The following is a 20344-nucleotide window of genomic DNA, read 5'->3' on the forward strand; positions in this document are numbered from 1 at the left end:
ATTAACATATAAAATTAATATTTCTGATTTTGTAATGGAACTCCACTGTGTTTAGAAGTCTGAGTTATTAATTCATTAGATGTTTGAGAAAGAGTAGTCCTTCTGACATAAAAGAATAAGAAAATCCATGGCATCTTTGTAATTTTGTATGGTTCTATATAGAAGGGTGATCTATTGTAAGATACTTTTTTGCATTTTTTCATGGACCATAGGAACCATAGTGAGGCATTTCTAGTCTTTCTTTTTGGCAGTGCTAATGTTTAGGAGTCTTAGTCATCTTTCCCCCTAAGTCACTAACTCAGGTGTAGGTAAGAATTCCATGAATAGATTAGGAAATTGTGTAATCTCTATGCAATAGTTTTCTTTATTCTTTTCAAACACTTAGGCAGACGTATTATGTATATCAGTGCTTAAGCAGTTATTTGTGAAGTGGCTTTGACTATTGATACAATTCATGTAAATTGGATTAGATTGCTTAATAGCTGTTCTTTACAGAAACATTAAAAAAAAATCTCAAGGGATTCTTTGGTAGTTGTGTTTTTCTTGTAAATATCCACCTTTGACTTTAGGACAAAGTAAAAGAATATCATTGATTTGCAATACTAGTTTACTGTTTTCTTTTTTGTGGCTTAAAGATACAGGGCTAGTTAATGTAATTGAATTTTAATTTCTTGTAACGAAGTAGTTTATTTACATATATACTATATTTTTCTAGCTGATATCATGTAATCCATTAAACTATCAATTTTATAGCGATAAGAATGATGTTAATTTTGCTGTTGGTTCTTTTTATGAGAATATTTCTGATTTGTACAAGAATAGCCGCATTATCAGGTAAATGTGTTGTCAATCCTATAGAAACCTGAAGAACTAGAGTAACTTTAGAAAACAGAGTAACTTTAGATTCCTTTTGAGCCTTAACAATTTTCAAGTTTTCCTCATTACCAAATTTTCTTAATTTCATGTAGAAATGAGTATTTGTGCATTTAAAATATATTTAGAAATTTGTGTGAATGTAAATAGACAATTTGGGGTACATTTATAAAGCAGTGTAAATGGATATTATTTTAATGCTGATAAAGTCTGGCTTAGAGTCATTTATTGTTATAAACTACAGTAAGCATATATAATGAAGGGTATATAGTTTCTTAGTTAGGAATGCTATCATGTATCGATGCTGCTGATTGAAAATTGTTCATATAATTTTGTGAAGTAATACATTATCAAAGCTTAATGTAATGCAATAATTTATTTTTCTTTTGTTTCTTCCTTCATTCCACAGACATATCAAGTGCTTTATGTTTGTCTGGAATATATCTTTGTGTTTTTATGTATACATTGTGTAATCGATTGCCACTTTTTATTTCAATATGACATAAATCATCTTATTTTCTTTGCTCTCATAAACTTTCCTGAGGGCATATACGGACATAAGTAACATGTTGCATATTTAAATACATATATATAAGTTGTTTTTAAAAACAGGTCTAAATGAAAAGTTTATTTTAGAAAATAGGTGTATTCTTCCAAAGCAATATTGTGAACATATTTTAAATTCTCTAAGCATGTTCTTCAGAAGAATATTGTGATAAAGTTTTTATTATGGAGAAGTGCAATATTTGTGGGTGTGTTTCTTATGTTAGATTTACTTCAAGCAGGGAATATATATGTGTAACGATAGACTTTGATATTTTACCTCGGAATACAGAAAAACTCCACAGTTATGTTTCTATATAATGTTTAATTTTAAGGAGATAAAACCAGTTTTTTCATTCTTGTGAGAAATATTCTTGCATAATAGTCAGCAAAGTAGAGATTAAATTTGAATATGATTGTTACCTTTCGGAATAATAAAGTACTGAAATGGAACGCTGTGTTTATGATCAATATTTGATGATTACGTAATGGAATTATCTGTACTTTACATGCAGTGCTACTCTTTTGGCATTCCTGGTTGAACTACTTAAAAGTTCAGTAGCCATGCAAGAACAGATGCTGGGTGGAAAAGGCTTTTTAGTCATTGGCTACTTACTTGAAAAGGTAAGTGAAATGTATTGATGGTTTTATTGTGTAGCCTTCACAGATGGACCACTGACGATCACTAACTATATTTTTTTTCTATAGTTTCCCTTTCCATTGACTGCAGAGGCCATGTTTTTGGTTAATTCACAAACATTTTTATATTATGTACTTAGATGTATGTGTAGACATTAAATTAAATTGGGTGTTAGAAATCTATATAATTAAGAAATTTTGAATAAAAGTAGAAACTAAAAAATTATTTTATCTACTTTTATTCAAATTAGAAGTATTTTCTCTTAATTATTTTTTCTAATTTCTTTGCTATATTTATATTCAAACTAAGTTTCTTACAAATTTTATCAATTTTAGTTTCAATGGATTTAATTTTTTGTTTTGCTTTATTTTTCAATTATAAGGTAAAAAAAATTCTATATTTGATAGCAACAGAAACATTAGTTTTTGCTTTGTCCCTGCTTTTAATATATTTGAATGTTTAAAGTAGTGTTTTTTTCTGATCAGTACACAGTGTAAACAATACAAATTGGGTGGCTTTGATTTTCCTATCTGTGTCATTTATGCCCTGTTTTTTTAATGACCTTCTTTGCTTTAGTCACAACTGTACTATTATGGTAATGGGTGCTGAGTTTCTGATTATGGTCTCACAAGAGTTCGGTTATATCATGTGATTTCCTTCAAAAAGTAAGGTGGTATTTCACAAATAAAAGTATTATTTTTCTCCATAAGAAATAGCTATCACCATCACTAGTGCTCCCAAATCTCTCCTTCTCAGTTAAACATTAACATTCATATGACATTCAGCTGCTCTGTAAATGGAACTATTTGAGAAATAATAGAGGTGAGACCTCTACTAAGAGGAATAAACTTATTTTTCTCTTGGGAAATAAAATTTAGAGGACTTTTGGAAATAATTTTTTTTTTTTTAAACTATTTATTTATTTTCTTGGCTGCATCAGGTCTGAGTTGTGGCACGCGGGATCTTTGTTGCGGTGCTCGGGTTTCTCTCTAGTTGTGGCACACGAATTCAGTAGCTGTGGCGCGAAGGCTTAGGTGCCCTGCAGCATGTGGGATCTTAGTTCCCCAGCCAGGGATCGAACCTGCGTACCCTGCATTGGAAGGCGGATTCTTTACCACTGGACCACCAGGGAAGTCCCCTGGAAATAATTTTTTAACTTCAGATTGATCTGCATTTGAAATCCTTCTGTCTTTTCTTTGAAAAAGTACTTTTCTTTCTTGAAGTATTGTTGATCGTGGAATGATAGATTAAGTAGATCGATCATAAGCAGCATTTTTTTTTCAGTTACATTATAATTTTTTCAGTTACATTATTAAGATTTTCATTAAGGCTATTTGGTTTATATTTTTAATCATGGAAAACTATTTTCCTATATCTAGAGTATTACAAATTTTTTAGAAGATTTATGTTATAGTATATTTTACGTGAATTACATATTATGAAATACCTTTGTGACACTGCTGTCAGCCATCTTTGTGACAAGATTGCTGTCAGGAACTACCTCTTGAATATACTTTTCATCGATTTACTGAGGGTTTATTAGCATAATTTTAAAGTGAGAATTCTTTTACACTTAAAACTTAGCTTAAAGTTAGAAATATTGTGAAAAGTCTTCAAATCAAATAAAAAGAACATTAAAATGATAATAAGGTTTCCATCATTTTACATTCCCATCAGCAGTGTATGAAATTTCCAATCTTTTCACAGCCTTGGAAACACTGTTATTATCTGTTTTGTTTTTAAATTCTAGCCATCCCTAGTGAGTGTGAAATGGTTTATCATTTTTGTATTTGCATTTCTGTGATGTCTAATGACGTTGAGCATCTTTTCATGTACTTATTGGCTATTTGTATACTTTTTTGAGAAATGTTTATTACAAAGACCATTTTAAAAAACTATGGTATTTCTTTTTATTATTGAGTTGTAGGAGATTTTTAGTCTATATGCTAAACCTTTATTAGATATAAGATTTGTAAAGATAGTCTTCCATTCTGTGGATCACTTTATGACTTAATTTGCATTTCACTGTTGACAAATTAAGTTGAGCATTTTCATATATTTATCTTCCTTTTGGTTGTGCTCTTTTGCTAAATACCTGTTCAGAGTATTTACCCTTTTTCATTTGGGTTGTCCATCATTTTCTTATTGATTCATGGGAATTCTGTATATATCCTGGATATGAGTCCTTATTGGATATGTATCACAAATGTCTCTTCCTCTGTGATTTGCCTTTTCACACTCTTAATCATCAAATGCTTTTTATGCATTATTTGAGATAATTATTATGTTTCTACATCTTTTTCTTAGTTTAGTGAGTTACATTAGCTGATTTTCAAAATAAAATATTCTTTATTTCTGGAATCCTGTGTAGTCTTAGATCCATTCCCATTCTAGTCCTTATGCTTCTCTTAAAATGGCTTATATCCGGCGTCCCTGGTGGCGCAGTGGTTGAGAGTCCGCCTGCCGATGCAGGGGAGACGGGTTTGTGCCCCGGTCCGGGAAGATCCTACATGCCGCGGAGCGGCTGGGCCTGTGAGCCATGGCCGCTGAGCCTGCGCATCCGGACCGCAACGACGGGAGAGGCCGCAACAGTGAGAGGCCCGCGTACTGGGGAAAAAAAAAAAAAGGCTTATATCAATGTCACTAATAGCCTTCATATTCTTAAATCTTATGATTCTCAAGTCTTCATCTTATTTGACTTAGCAACATTTTAGTATAACATTCTTTCCTTCTTGAAATGCTTTCTTTAATTGTATTTTGTGACAGCATTCTTTCTTTTCTTTCTTCCTACCTCCTTGGCCTCCTTTAATTCTCTCCTAGTAGTTCCTCCTCTTCTTCCTAAAATTCTAAAGACTGTGGTGTCCTGGTGCTTAATCCTGGAAACCTTTTCACTTTTCTGTTTGCGCTTTTAATTAAGCTTACTATTCCCTTAGTTTTCCTTATTCTGCAAATACTCATTATTCTCAAATGTGTATATCCAACTACAACCTCTCCTTTGAATTCAGTTCCATTTGGATGTTTATTAAGCTTCACAGATCTAAATTATCCAAACTGTTACTTTTGACTTTCCTTTCAAATCCTTCGTCCTTTACTCTTCTCTGTCTTAGTTACTAGCATTACCATTCAACAAGTAGTTCAGACCAAAAATGTTCATTCTTTTTGACTCTTCTTTTTCATGCAGCAAATTCATACTGGCAGCAAATTATGTTGTCCTAGTATCAAAACATATCCAGAATCAATGACTAGTTCCTACTTAGTACTCTACTCCTTTCTATGCCCATTGATACCATCTTTATTCAAACCATCATCGTCTTTCACCACTAGTTAGTTACTCACAGTCCATTTTTTGCTTGCAGTCAGACTAGTCCTTTGAAAATGTGCCAGACCTTACTAGTCCATCCTTCTCAAGGTGCATTTATGTCTCTTACCTCTGACATCATCCCTTACCATTCTCATTCTTTCTTTCTCTGTTGCAGCCACACTGACCATCCTAAGGCCTCTTTGCAGACCTTTCCCTTAAAAACTAAAATAGTAAGCATGTGCTCTTCTCAGTTCTTGTGCATTTTCTTTTCACATTGCTTTGGTAATTCTTTTTGTAGGTATCCACATGGGTTGATTCTACACTTCATTGAGGATTTTGCTTATGACACCTTATCAGAGAAGTCTTCCTTGATCACTCTAAGTAGAATAGTACTCCTTTGATAACCATCAATGACTGTTTCCCTACTCTGCTCATTTTTTTATGGCATCAGTCTGACATTTTTTTTAACTTATTTTCTGCCTCCTTCCACTAGAATGTAGGCCTCAGCTTCATGAAAGCAGGGACATTTTTTTCTTACCTTATTGCTGTATCTTCTACCTAAAAGTGTACCTGCTTCAATAAATATTTGTTGAATTGAATTAAATAAATAAAAAGGACTTACATAGTTATTACATAAAAGAATACCTTTTTCATTTTTCTTAGATTAATGTTCACCCGTTTAATTTTTAAATAATCATCTGTCAGGTGAGTAGTATAGATAATAAGATTCCATTTTTATTTTATCATCAACTAATAACAAGTTAATGGTTAACTGTCACTTAGCTTTATCTCCTTGTCTTGGAAGATATAAATTAGTTATCAAAGAAGGTAGTCTAATGAGAGGCCATCTTATTCATCATGTTTAGACTGCTTCACGAAAAAACTTTTAAGGTATTTTTGTTTTGTTTTATGTTGCCAAAATATAAATTTGAAGAAAACTTAGAGGTAATTTGGTGCATTCAGTAGTTTTTGTTGCGGTTAATAAAAAATTGATTCAAATAGCTTAAACATTAAGAAAATAGGCTTGCTAATGTAACTGGAAATCTAGCGATAGATGGCTTATCATTCATAGTCCTGGTAGGAAACAGATGTCATGCTCAGACTTGGTTACTGAGAGGAGTTTAATGCAAGGCTCTTCACAAGTTGTGAGCATTGTTAAGGGAAGTCAGCAAAGTTTGAAGAGATGAGAGGAATGAGTGTTTAGCATAACTCAAATAGAAAGTTACTGTAACTATAGGAGAAGTGTACCTGATTAGAGTGTGGTCTTTGATAAAGGAATATAGAGAGGAATATAGTATACTCACCTGAAGGGGTGAAGCCAAGGAGATGAATGCCCCAAACTTCATTTTCTTTCTATCCTTTAATTTCCTGCTGGAGTCTCTAACTAGTCAAACCCAGCTGGAAGCCAACAGACAAGGGAGCATCCCAAGCACAGAAATAGGATAGGGAAGGTTGGAAAGTGGATCAGTGCGGCCAGCCAAACATACCCAGTAAGTTGGACTTCAGGGTTTGGTTGTCTCAGTCTCAATTATGTCATCAGAGACCCGGGTTTTTTCTATATGTCTGTTCTGCTACCTATAGTCATGATTTTATGCTATAGCTGTTATTCTTTGTGGTCATACAAGGTTGCCAGGCCGACTTGGTGCTATAAGCCTTCACATCCGGGTGGAGAGAGAGAGAGCTCCTTTCTCCCAGTTACTGAACCAAGATCCTTCCCTCCAATTTGACTGGTCAGCTTAGGTCTTGGTCTACTTTGAACCTAATATTATCATAAAAATTTTTATGCTCCATATCTGAACTAATCATTGTCTGCCCCTGCCAAACAACAACACACACACACAAGTGATTCACATTGGATTAGGCTATTTGGAGCTCAATCTTGGTGTCCTGGGAGGAGCAAAATGGATACTACTTTGTGATATACCTCTAACTAATTGACATAATTTCCCACAATTTGCTTAATATATAATGCATACTATATATATATAATGTTTTCTGTAATAAAAATGAACATTTATGGCAATCCATTCTGTTGTGGTCTGCTCTAAGTGTGGGAAAGACCTCTTTTTACTGAGTAGCGATTTCTCTCTGTAACATCCATTGCTCCTGTTCGGTTTAATTACTTCAGGAGTAGATGTTATAATATAATTGTTTTTTCTAGCTTCTCAGATTATGCTTCCAAATATGTTTAGTCACCCCTCATATAGTACTTGTTGCAAATTATGTATTCGGTTACCATACAAAAGTAATGTCATATAGTTTAAATTCCAGAGCTTGCATTCTACAGATTTATAACTATAAATTATCCAAGTGTATCTCTTTTTAAAATAGCTTTGCTTGAGAAAATGAAAGCAAATCTCAAACAAATATTTTCAAGCAATCAATCAAAGTAAACACATTAAAACAAAATTGAATGTCCTTCTTCTACCCTCTTCTAATCTGTGTTATATCTTATCTGTTCTGTTCTTAATTTATTCTTGAATTTGACATGAATTCAGTTAAACATTTACTGAGGAATTATGGCAGAGACCAGATGGATAAAAGATGAATAAGATAGTATCCTTTTTTATATAAGGAAAGAAAGATATGTGAATAACAGTTACACAAAGCAGAAGGAATAAGTACTACGTACTTATAGGTAAAGGTAACATGCTATTGAAGAGAACATTCATTTTATGCCTGGTAGAATTTTGAGTGGGCTAATAAAAAAATACAATTTTAGAAAAATGTTTCCTGAAGATCAATTTTATAATGAAAAACTGCTACACAACAGCATTAATTGCTATGAAAAATAAATTGACATTATAATAATGTCATTGACATTATAATAAATTGACATTTTAGTAATATGGAAGACCTCATGTGATGCTTCTAGCATATCTTTTAATAACATGGAGAAAGTTAAAACTGGTTTCCAGATTATGAATTAGTTCCTCAAATGATTATGTTCATAGTGGTCAATCTGATTTTATATCACTTTAGTGTTTTTATAAACACATGACAGATTTTATAGGCCAAAATCTGATCGCTAAGACTATTTAGGAACAGGTTCTAACTGTTCTATTTCAGGGTTTTAGGCATAAAAGTAGACTGTATCAGATAATATTCTTGAAATCATTATTACTGAATAAAAATAAAATGTATAAGATAAGCTATGTGAAATTATAACCAGTGAAGGAGATGGCTGAAGCTTTAAATAACCATTGCTCTTCATTTTATTCCCCTAAACATGAATAAAATAAAATATTTTAGAATTTAAAAGCAGTATTATTTTTTATTAAAGTTCTTTTAAAATGAGTGACCAATCTGCTTTATTTTAACTCAAATATTTATTTGTCTTTGTCCTCCTCCCACCTTGTAATAACAGTTATTTGTTAGGATCATTTCCTCCATCTTATGAAATTTTCATGTAAAGTTATGCTGTAAGGCTTGGTTTGAATTTTGTTGGACTATTGCTGATCTACTCACTGCTGGTGTTTTGTCAAACACATAGCCTACTAATAACAAAATCATTGCGAGCCTTATTCAAACTAGTTTAAATGCCACCTTCTCAGTAAAACCTCTTTTAACCTCCCTTCTACAAATTTTCTATTCACTTCATGTTCTTTTCATACACTTGTTATATTTAACATGTTACATTTTTTACCTTTTTAGTTTATTTATTGTATGTCCTTGTCTTCTCTTAGAATGTAAGTCTATGTGGGCAGGTTTTTTTTTTTTTTTTCATTTTTCTTAACTACTCTTTCCACAGTGCCAAGGAGAGTACCTGGCAAACAATAAGTGCTCAACATGCATATTTTCTGAATGGCTAAATGAAAAACATTGAGCTGTACCTTTAAGGGAAATGCAATGGATGCAAGGGTTTTACAAGTTAAAGTAGTAGCATGATAGAGAAAGCAGGTGAAGCAGTCTGGCGTGCGTGAGAAATTGGCCCAAAGAAATACTTTGTTTGACTCAGTGAAAAGTTTTTTAATTTTATTTTGTTTAGGTACCTTAAGCAGTCCTCACTACTCTTTATTGTCTCCTATCCTAATTCATACATTATTGTTAAATTCCTGCATATTGTCGTCATTTGAGTTTGTTACTCCTTATGTAGAAGTATGAAAAAATGCATGGCATGTTTAGGTCAAATTTATTGAGTTGCCCTTTTTAAGAGCGTGATGAATGTAAGCAAATCATATGGGAAGTAAAATTGGTAAGAGAATTTAGTCGCTTTTAGACCTTAATTATCCTATACTGATATTTGGATTCAATCAGTGGGTCATAGAGATAAAGATGTGATGTGACCTGTGCTTTAGGGTTGAGTGTAGGGGATTCTTTACTTTAGGGAGGATGGTGATACTATAAAAAGTATCATAGCGACGAAAAAAACGATTTGCATAGGAAGATATATTTTTTGATATTTGAGTTTGAATTACTAGTTTTTATGAAGAGCATTTCCTCTGTAATATTTTCATCTGAGATTAGTGTAACATGTCCAATTAAAATATAATGCAAGCCTCGTATGCTATTTAAAATTTTCTGGTAAGAAGCAACAGGTGAAATTAATTTTAGTAATATATATTTTTAAACTAGTATATCCAAAATATTATCACTGCAACATAGACTCAACAACAACAAAAATAATAGTTATTTTGCATTGTTTTTTCATTCTAAATCTTCAAAATCCAGTGCATACATACTTACAGCACCTGTCACTTAGGTCTAGCCACATGTCAAAGGCTCAGTAGACACCTATGGCTAGTGGCTACTGTATTGGACAGTGCAGCTTGAAGGTTTGGTTTGAATTTTGGAAGGTTTGTTGTTCATCTAAATACCATTGGTGATAGGTTACATACTGTGATGACACTTGAAAATTCTAGATGAGAGTACTCAGCCTAGAGATAATGTTATATTAAGCCGTGGAAGCATAAAATATCATCTAGGAAGAGTGTATTTATGAAGAGAAGACCAAAGAAATAATCTTCAGCAGTTTCCATCTTTTAAGCAAAAGACACTGAAGAGTCTGAGGGTCATGAAAGGCAAAGGAGGACAGTATTTCCAGGGAAGTGAGATCCTCTTTTTCAGGTACTATGGATTTGAAAGGTTGGGAATGTTTTATGTTAAGCAGGATGCATTGCATTTGTCAATGTGCAACTCATTTTTATCTTTTGGAAGAAATGATTCATTGGAATGGTAGGCTCAATTTATTTTCACTTTCGTTTGGAGCTAGTGAAAGCACTTCTCTTTCCCAATGTCTTTGTGTGTGTGTGTGTGTGTGTGTGTGTGTGTGTGTGTATTATCATGATAGTAATTCTACTCCATCTTAATTTTCTAAGACCTTTTCTTGTTAGTCAATTTATAAACAAATGGAATGAAACCATTCTTATCCATAACTTATTTTATTTCTTTAGCTTGAGTTGAGAGTGGCATTGTTCAACCTGAGCTATTATTTATCTATAGTTGTCCTAGAATGGGCCACAAATAACAAACTATCATTTAGAGAATTATCTTAAAATCTTAGGTTTCTAAATATAATTAAATTTTGAATAGCAAAGAAAGTATGAAAAGTTATATCTGTATATTTTCAGCTTGAATTTCTGCTTCCTTTCTTTAGTCATCAAGAGTTCATATCACTAGAGCTGTCCTGGAGCAGTTTTTATCCTTTGCAAAATACCTTGATGGTTTATCTCATGGAGCACCTTTGCTGAAGCAGCTTTGTGATCACATTTTATTCAACCCAGCCATCTGGATACATATACCTGCAAAGGTATACATTTTAATGTCATTCATTTTATTTTAGTGTAATGTTATAAATTATAAATATAAATTACAGTTATTGGATCTAAACTATCCAGTAGAAAGCATTTGGATTTTTCAGTTTATTTTACAGTCAGTTTGAAGCAGTTATATTAGGTAGTATTAGAAATCAAAACAGTAAATATGTAAATATTAAAATAAATAGAACTGTAGTTAAAAATTTTTTTCTTATGGGGTGATGAGAAAGTTCTGGAACTAAATAATAGTAATTGTTGCTTAAAAAAATGTTGAAGCTGTACTTCTTACCCTATACAAAGGTGAAACCCACTTAGATTTAAGACCTACATTTGAGAGGTAAACTATAAAGCTAATAGGAGAAATCGTTGAAAGATACCTTTGCAGTTTGGGGATAGCCCAAAAGTTCTTAAGTAAGACCTTCAAAACCTCTCTTTTTAGGGGGAAAATTACTGCATTTGATGATATCAAAATTAAAGATTTTGTTAAATGATCTTCAGAGACAATGTCAATAAATAGATGATAGATGAGGAGGTTTTTTTACAATGTCAGAAATTATCGAGGCAAGAGGAAAACATTGAATATGAACTGAAAATTAGATATTAGTATTGCACAAATGTTAAATTTACTGAGTGGAGGAATTGTATTATGCTCTATTCAGGAGAAGGTCCTTATTCTTAGGAGATTTACATTGAAGTAGTTAGTGGTGAAGTGTCTGAATGTCAGCAGCTTCCTTTCAAACGTTAGTCAAAATATATTTATACATCTATATCTATAATATAATAGAAATAAAGCAGATGTGGAAAAATATTAACAGTTGATAAATCTATTATGATAGTTACATAACTTTTTTGTTTGAAAATTTTCAAAATAAAAAGTTGGAGAAAATAGCAATTAATAACGTTCAGAATGTACAAGGAACTCTTGAAAATGAGCACTAAAAAGATAAAAAAAATTAGGCTTGATGTAATGGTTGCATTCTGAAGTCATTAGATGTGATTCATACCTTTCCAAGAAAGAGAATCTGGTACACTGATTATTAAGACTAGGAAAAGAAAAAATAGCAGGTAACTAACTATATCATGATAATTGTCATCATTGTGACTGGAAAATTCCTTGTATTGTGAGCATAGAGTTTTTATCATGATATGTAAAAATATTTTTTAAAAGAAATTTATACATAAATTTTTTTTAGATATAAACATAAATTTTTTATTATTTTGCATACCTAAATTTAGCCTCCTTATATTCTAGTAGAAATCAGTAATGAGGGACATTTTCATGAATTTGAGCTGCATTTTATAATTTTCAAATCTCCCACATAACTTTGAAGTTCTAATTTTTATTATGGTTTGTCATTTTAATTATTGTGCTAAAACGCAAACCTGAAGTTTGTTCACTCTTTAAACATGGTGTTTAAACTTGTCATCTGTATATTTCCATGCTAGATTCTGATAATGTGGCAATAGGTAAGAAAATTTCAAATTACATGAACTTTTAGGATCTATGACAACAATATATATATTTTTCCAAATATGATACAGCTGGCTGATGTCAGGTTCGGTTCCTTTGAACTGCTGCAGTGTACTTTGATTCAGGGCTTTAGTCTAGTTGGCCTTTTAAATAATTTAATCTTCCTATTGGATAATTTCAATGGAATTATTGAATCATTTAAAATTATTTTATTATTAATAACTATTAGATTACCTTTAGTAAAATTTTATTATAATGTGTTGATTCCAGATTATTTTCTTTTTATAATATAAATAACACTTAATAAATAGTTATATTTCACCTCGTAATAAATGGTTCTTTCTTGGCCTTTAATGATTTACGTTTAAATTAGAATAGAACGTATATTTATAATATAAACACTTGAGGCATTTTAAATTTATTTTAATGCTTTGCTAATATTCTGTACTAGGTTCAGCTTTCCCTATACACTTATTTGTCTGCTGAATTTATTGGAACTGCTACCATTTACACCACCATACGCAGAGTAGGAACAGTATTACAGCTAATGCATACACTAAAATATTACTACTGGGTCATTAATCCTGCCGACAGTAGTGGCATTGCACCCAAAGGTTTAGGTAAGTACAATGCTTCTACGTTGTCTGTACTATGATTGCTGTATATCCTAAGTACTATTATAGTGAACAGATGTGCATGATTATGAAATTAACACTGAGCTGTTGTCTTTCTTGTGTAGTAGACTGGTATATTGAGAATTTTTTGTGATAAAGAAGAAGCTTATAGCTTTCGTATTAAGTTTTTGGAATAAAGACAGGTGAAAATAAATAATATTGTACCTTTTAGACTATATGGTTGCTGTGATATAATCATAATATTAAAAACAGATGAATGATATTGCTCATGGCCAGTGTGTTCTAATACAGTCGTTTAAACATTTTGAGATTGTTGCCTTCCTTTGTATTTTTTCCCCAAACTTCATTCTTTGTTCTAAGTAAAGTAGAAACTAATTTAATTCTTCAGTGCATTGTGTTGTTTTAAAAATATTGCCGATTTTCCTAATTATATAAAAAATACATGCTCATTATAGAAAATAAAATAATATAGAAGAAAAAAATTGTTCATAACCCAAACCCCAGGAGTAATCACTGTTACAAGTTGGGTGTGTGATCTTCCACTATTTCTCATTGCATAAATATGTGAAATATATTAACTCTTTTACAGAATTCAGATTTTCTTTTCTTTTTCTTGGATCTACATAGTAATCTAAGAGGATATACCACTTACGTGTTTCCAAAGTTTTGATCCTATGAATAATGCAGTGATCTATTTCTTTGTGTATACTTATTCCCCTCCATCTTTGATGTGTTTACAGTTACTGAGAAAGGGTATCCTGATAAATATTGTGAATTTTTTCAGAAGTATTGTACTAGCTTACAATTTCACCAGTGGTATGTTAGTGTGCTTTTTTCTCGGCATACTCATAATAGCAATTGCCATTTTATAAAAATCTTTTTGATAGGGTAAAATAACATTTTACTATTCTAATATTCATTTATTAGCTTACATTGTCTTTCATTTTACTGATGGGCTTTTAAAATTGTGTTATTCACACTCGGGTTTATGTTCTGTCATTTATGTTTTTTTCCCATTGCTTTTAGACTTAAGAATGCCTAAAATTAACTGAATACTTAACATGAGTTAGAATCTATGCTAAGCACCCTACATGTTAATTTTGTTTAATCATTTATGTGTAATGTATTTATATATATATATGTAAATATATATATATATTTACACATACACATAGGGCTATATCTATATATAACTACATTGCTAATATCACTCCCAGTTTGCATTTTAGGAAACTGAAAGTTGGTACAAAGTAACAGAACTAAAATTTGAATCATGTCTGCTTGACTCAGCCCTAGTTTTTACGATTACACTCTGATAGTTTTCTCTACTCTAGACAAATCATACGTTCACAAATATTTATTTCTGCTTCAAAAAATTAATTTCTAATTTACAGAAAAGTTGCAAGAATTGTACAAAGAATTCTTATATACCCCCATCGTATTTCCCAATATTTTATATCTTACCATTTAGATTTTACCATTTTATTTCTGTGTAAATATAAACATGTATATAAACATATTCATTTTTTCTGAATAAATTGAGAATAAATTATAGGTATGATGTCCTATTTCTCCTAAATACTTTAATATTTATTTTCTAAAAGGTAAGGGCACTCTCTTGAGTTAATGAAGAGCAACCATTAAAATCAGGTAATTAGCATTAATACAATACTATCATCTCATACAAAGCTCCCATTCAAATTTAACCCATTTTACCAATAATATCCATTCTAGAAAAAAAAGTATTTCTTCTTTCTCTGAATCACAGTCGAGGATCATGCGTGACATTTGGTTGCCTTGTCACCGTAATATTCTTCGATTAGAATACTTATTTTAGTATTTCCTTGTCTTCCATGGCCTTGACATTTTTGAAGAATACAGATAATTTTTTAGAATGTCCTTTAATCTGCATTTATTTGATATTTGCTCATGATGATTTAGGTTTTTTATTTTTAGAAGGAATCACACAGAAGTCATAACAATTCTGTCTCAGTGTTATTACAAGAGGCACATGATGTTGAGTTGTCTTATTATTTTACTAGTGATGTTAACTTTTGGTGTCTGCCAGGGTTCTTTACTGTAAAATTCCACTTTCTCCTCTGTAATCTTAAGTATCTGGTGGAGAAATACATTGAGACTATATAAACATCCTGTTCTTCAACAAACTTTTGCCCACTGGCTTTAGTTCATTGACTCTTGTCAGAATTGATCTTTACTGTGATGGCTGCCAAATGGTGGCATTTTCTGAGATATTTATTAGTTTGAATTCTGTGGTAACAAAGAAGTTGTTTTTCTCTTCCATTTACTAATTTATTTGTTCATTTCTTAGTGTCAGTGTAAATTTCATGGATTCCTGTTTAATTTGGTATTATATCAACAGTTGGCACACTTTCTCTGCGAAGGGCCAGGCAGTAAAAATTTAGGCTTAGGGAGCCATAGATCTCCACTATAAGTGGTCAGCTCTGCACTGTATTGCAAAAACAGCCACAGACAGTACGTAAGTGAATGGCTGTGGTTTGTTCCGGTGAAACTTAAAGAAAAAACAGTGGCTGCATGGATTTAGTGTAGAGGCTATCCCCTGAGTTGTATCCTTATTTATTTTGGTGTTCAAGTTGTACCGGATTTGGCCAATAGGAGCCCCTTCACATGAGTCTTGGGTCTTTATGACAAACGTCCATAAATTTTTTGTACTTCCTTTCTGGTGTAGGATATTTTTGGTTCATCTTTTATTTTCCTTATCTCAGAAGCCCTGGTTTGTTTTGTAGATATGGTTTTAAGAAACCAAGATCTGGGTGATAGGTGTGCTTATTGTGTTTATTGCTCTTTGGGTATCATTGCTTCTAGGCATTCTTGTTGGACAGATCTAGGAAATATAAGCTTAAATGCAAATACATATATATGTATATGCATACCTCTAAACTGATCTATCTGTATTAATAACCATGAGTTCACACAAGTATATTCAATCCCAATCCAAAACCACATGGGTTAGTCTAGCCTCAAATTGATTATTTTTACAACTTTCTTCCTTCAATATTTAGAAATCTGGCTACCATTATCTTTAATATTTTTTAATATATTTACTTATTCTACTTTATGAAACCCACATTCTTACCCATGCACCATCACCTTCTAAGCTTTGACATTGCCAGTTGGCTCTGACCACCTTCGGTTCTGACATAAAATGGTCCTTTTCACCTCCTTGCCCCTTATTGTTTCTTTACCACTGACCATACTACTGGCCTCTGTTGTCTCCTCACCCTGACCCTGAAAATCCTGCCAGACTTAGTTGCCTCCTTGGCCCTTTCCAGCCCCTTGTGTCTCCTTGGCCTCTGCTGCTTCCGCAGGTCCCTGTGCCCTTCGGTCCCACTGGCTCTGGCTATCTCAAGGAGAGGGGAGGGAAGAAAACAAATAAATACAATTTTTTAAAAAGTGACAAAGTGGAAGAGTATTTCTTTTTATTTTCATTGAATTTTATACTTTTTTAAAAAGTTTAAAAAAATTTTTTAGTTGAGGTATACTTGATAATTAACATATTAGTTTTGGGTGTATAATGTAATGATTTGATATTTGTATACATTGGGAAATGATCACCACAATAATTAAATCTGTCACTGTACATCGTTAAATTTGTTTTTTTTTTCTTGTGATAAGAACTTTTAAAATTTAGTCTCTTAGCAACTTTCAAATATGCAATACAGAATTATCTGCAGTAACCATGTTGTACATTACATGCCCCTGATGTATCATTTCTTTTTCTTTATGGTTTACTTTATTCTTATAATCTATCTTTTAATTAATTTGTTCTCTTTAATCTTTTTTTTTTTTTTTTTTTTTTTTTTTGCGGTACGCGGCCTCTCACTGTTGTGGCCTCTCCCGTTGTGGAGCACAGGCTCCGGACGCGCAGGCTCAGCGGCCATGGCCCACGGGCCCAGCTGCTCCGCGGCACGTGGGATCTTCGCGGGCCGGGGCACGAACCCGTGTACCCTGCATCGGCGGGCAGACTCCCAACCACTGCGCCACCAGGGAAGCCCCTGTTCTCTTTAATCTTTTTGATTTAACTTTTCAATCTATCTGAAATTAATTTTGTTATTTAGTGGAATGTGAGGTTTTGAAACACATAGTTTTCTATATTACAATTTTTTCAATACTAATTTGACCTAAATAATGCTTTCTTTTAAGAACATTTTAAAGATAATATGTACTACACTACCTTTTCATAGAAGTATTATCCATATGTGCACCAACCTTGAGAAGTAGAATCTTTTTCCTTTGACTGTGATTTCACACTTTTGTCTCTGAAATTTTCTTTTTTTTTTACATCTTTATTGGAATATAATTGCTTTACAATGATATGTTAGTTTCTGCATTATAACAAAGTGATTCAGTTATACATATACATATGTTCCCATATCTCTTCCCTCTTGCATCTCCCTCCCTCCCACCCTAACTATCCCACCCAACTAGGTGATCACAAAGCACCGAGCTGATCTCCCTGTGCTATGCGGCTGCTTCCCACTAGCTATCTATTTTACGTTTGGTAGTGTATATATGTCCATGCCACTCTCTCGCTTTGTAACAGCTTACCCTTCCCCCTCCCCATATCCTTAACTCCATTCTCTAGTAGGTCTGTGTCTTTATTCCTGTCTTACCGCTAGGTTCTTCATGACTTTTTTTTTCTTATATTCCATATATATGTGTTAGCATACGGTATTTGTCTTTCTCTTTCTGACTTACTTCACTCTGTATGACAGACTCTAGGTCCATCCACCTCATTACAAATAGCTCAATTTCGTTTCTTTCTATGGCTGAGTAATATTCCATTGTATATATGTGCCACATCTTCTTTATCCATTCATCCGATGATGGACACTTAGGTTGTTTCCATCTCCGGGCTATTGTAAATAGAGCTGCAATGAACATTTTAGTACATGACTCTTTTTGAATTATGGTTTTCTCAGAGTATATGCCCAGTAGTGGGATTGCTGGGTCATATGGTAGTTCTATTTGTAGTTTCTTAAGGAACATCCATACTGTTCTCCACAGTGGCTGTACCAATTCACATTCCCACCAGCAGTGCAAGAGTGTTCCCTTTCCTCCACACCCTCTCTAGCATTTATTGTTTCCAGATTTTTTGATGTTGGCCATTCTAATTGGTGTGAGATGATATCTCATTGTAGTTTTGATTTGCATTTCTCTAATGATTAATGATGTTGAGCATTCTTTCATGTGTTTGTTGGCAGTCTGTATAGCTCCTTTGGAGAAATGTCTATTTAGATCTTCTGCCCATTTTTGGATTGGGTTGTTTGGTTTTTTGTTATTGAGCTTATAAATTTTGGAGATTAATCCTTTGTCAGTTGCTTCATTTGCAAATATTTTCTCCCATTCTGAGGGTTGTCTTTTGGTTTAGTTTATGGTTTCCTTTGCTGTGCAAAAGCTTTGAAGTTTCATTAGGTCCCATTTGTTGATTTTTGTTTTTATTTCCATTTCTCTAAGAGGTGGGTCAAAAAGCATCTTGCTGTGATTTATGTCATAGAGTGTCCTGCCTATGTTTTCCTCTAAGAGTTTGATAGTTTCTGGCCTTACATTTAGGTCTTTAATCCATTTTGAGCTTATTTTTGTGTATGGTGTTAGGGAGTGATCTAATCTCATACTTTTACATGTAGCTGTCCAGTTTTCCCAGCACCACTTATTGAAGAGGCTGTCCTTTCTCCACTGTACATTCCTGCCTCCTTTATGAAAGATAAGGTGACCATATGTCCTTGGGTTTATCTCTGGGCTTTCTATCCTGTTCCATTGATCTATATTTCTGTTTTTGTGCCAGTACCATACTGTCTTGATTACTGTAGCTTTGTAGTATAGTCTGAAGATAGGAAGCCTGATTCTTCCAGCTCCATTTTTTGTTCTCAAGATTGCTTTGGCTATTCGGGGTCTTTTGTGTTTCCATACAAAATGTGAAAGTTTTTGTTCTAGTTCTGTGAAAAATGCTAGTGGTAGTTTGATAGGGATTGCATTGAATCTGTAGATTGCTTTGGGTAGTAGAGTCATTTTCACAATGTTGATTCTTCCAATCCAAGAACATGATATATCTCTCCATCTATTTGTATCATCTTTAATTTCTTTCATCAGTGTCTTATAATTTTCTGCATACAGGTCTTTTGTCTCCTTAGGTAGGTTTATTCCTAGATATTTTATTCTTTTTGTTGCAATGGTAAATGGGAGTGTTTTCCTGATTTTACTTTCAGATTTTTCATCACTAGTGTATAGGAATGCCAGACACTTCTGTGCATTAATTTTGTATCCTGCTACTTTACCAAATTCATTGATTAGCTCTAGTAGTTTTCTGGTAGCATCTTTAGGATTCTGTATGTATAGTATCATGTCATCTGCAAACAGTGACAGCTTTACTTCTTCTTTTCTGATATGGATTCCGTTTATTTCCTTTTCTTCTCTGATTGCTGTGGCTAAAACTTCCAAAACTATGTTGAATAAGAGTGGTGAGAGTGGGCAACCTTGTCTTGTTTCTGATCTTAGTGGAAATGCTTTCAGTTTTTCACTATGGAGGACGATGTTGGCTGTGGGTTTGTCATATATGGGCTTTATTATGTTGAGGAAAGTTCCCTCTATGCCTACTTTCTGCAGGGTTTTTTATCATAAATGGGTGTTTAATTTTGTCGAAAGCTTTCTCTGCATCTACTGAGATGATCATATGGTTTTTCGCTTCAATTTGTTAATATGGTGTATCACGTTGATTGATTTGCGTATATTGAAGAATCCTTGCATTCCTGGAATAAACCCCAGTTGATCATGGTGTATGATCCTTTTAATGTGTTGTTGGATTCTGTTTGCTAGTATTTTGTTGAGGATTTCTACGTCTATGTTCATCAGTGATATTGGCCTGTAGTTTTCTTTCTTTGTGACATCTTTGTCTGGTTTTGGTGTCAGGGTGATGGTGGCCTCGTAGAATGAGTTGGGGAGTGGTCCTCCCTCTGCTATATTTTGGAAGAGTTTGAGAAGGATAGGTGTTAGCTCTTCTCTAAATGTTTGATAGAATTCGCCTGTGAAGCCATCTGGTCCTGGGCTTTTGTTTGTTGGAAGATTTTTAATCACAGTTTCAATTTCAGT

At 32.9% G+C, this 20344-nt stretch overlaps 1 protein-coding gene across 1 annotated transcript in view; it reads left to right on the plus strand.

The window, feature by feature from the left end:
- Positions 1-20344, plus strand: part of NBEA (neurobeachin) — a 627916-nt gene that overhangs the window by 129786 nt on the left and 477786 nt on the right. The window contains exons 11-13 of the mRNA XM_060128644.1: positions 1932-2040; positions 10954-11106; positions 13036-13204. Of these exons, the coding sequence (XP_059984627.1) occupies positions 1932-2040; positions 10954-11106; positions 13036-13204 (431 nt within the window). The remainder of the gene's footprint in view (positions 1-1931; positions 2041-10953; positions 11107-13035; positions 13205-20344) is intronic.

Source organism: Lagenorhynchus albirostris, chromosome 18, assembly GCF_949774975.1.
Source record: "Lagenorhynchus albirostris chromosome 18, mLagAlb1.1, whole genome shotgun sequence".
Taxonomy (NCBI): Eukaryota; Metazoa; Chordata; class Mammalia; order Artiodactyla; family Delphinidae; genus Lagenorhynchus; species Lagenorhynchus albirostris.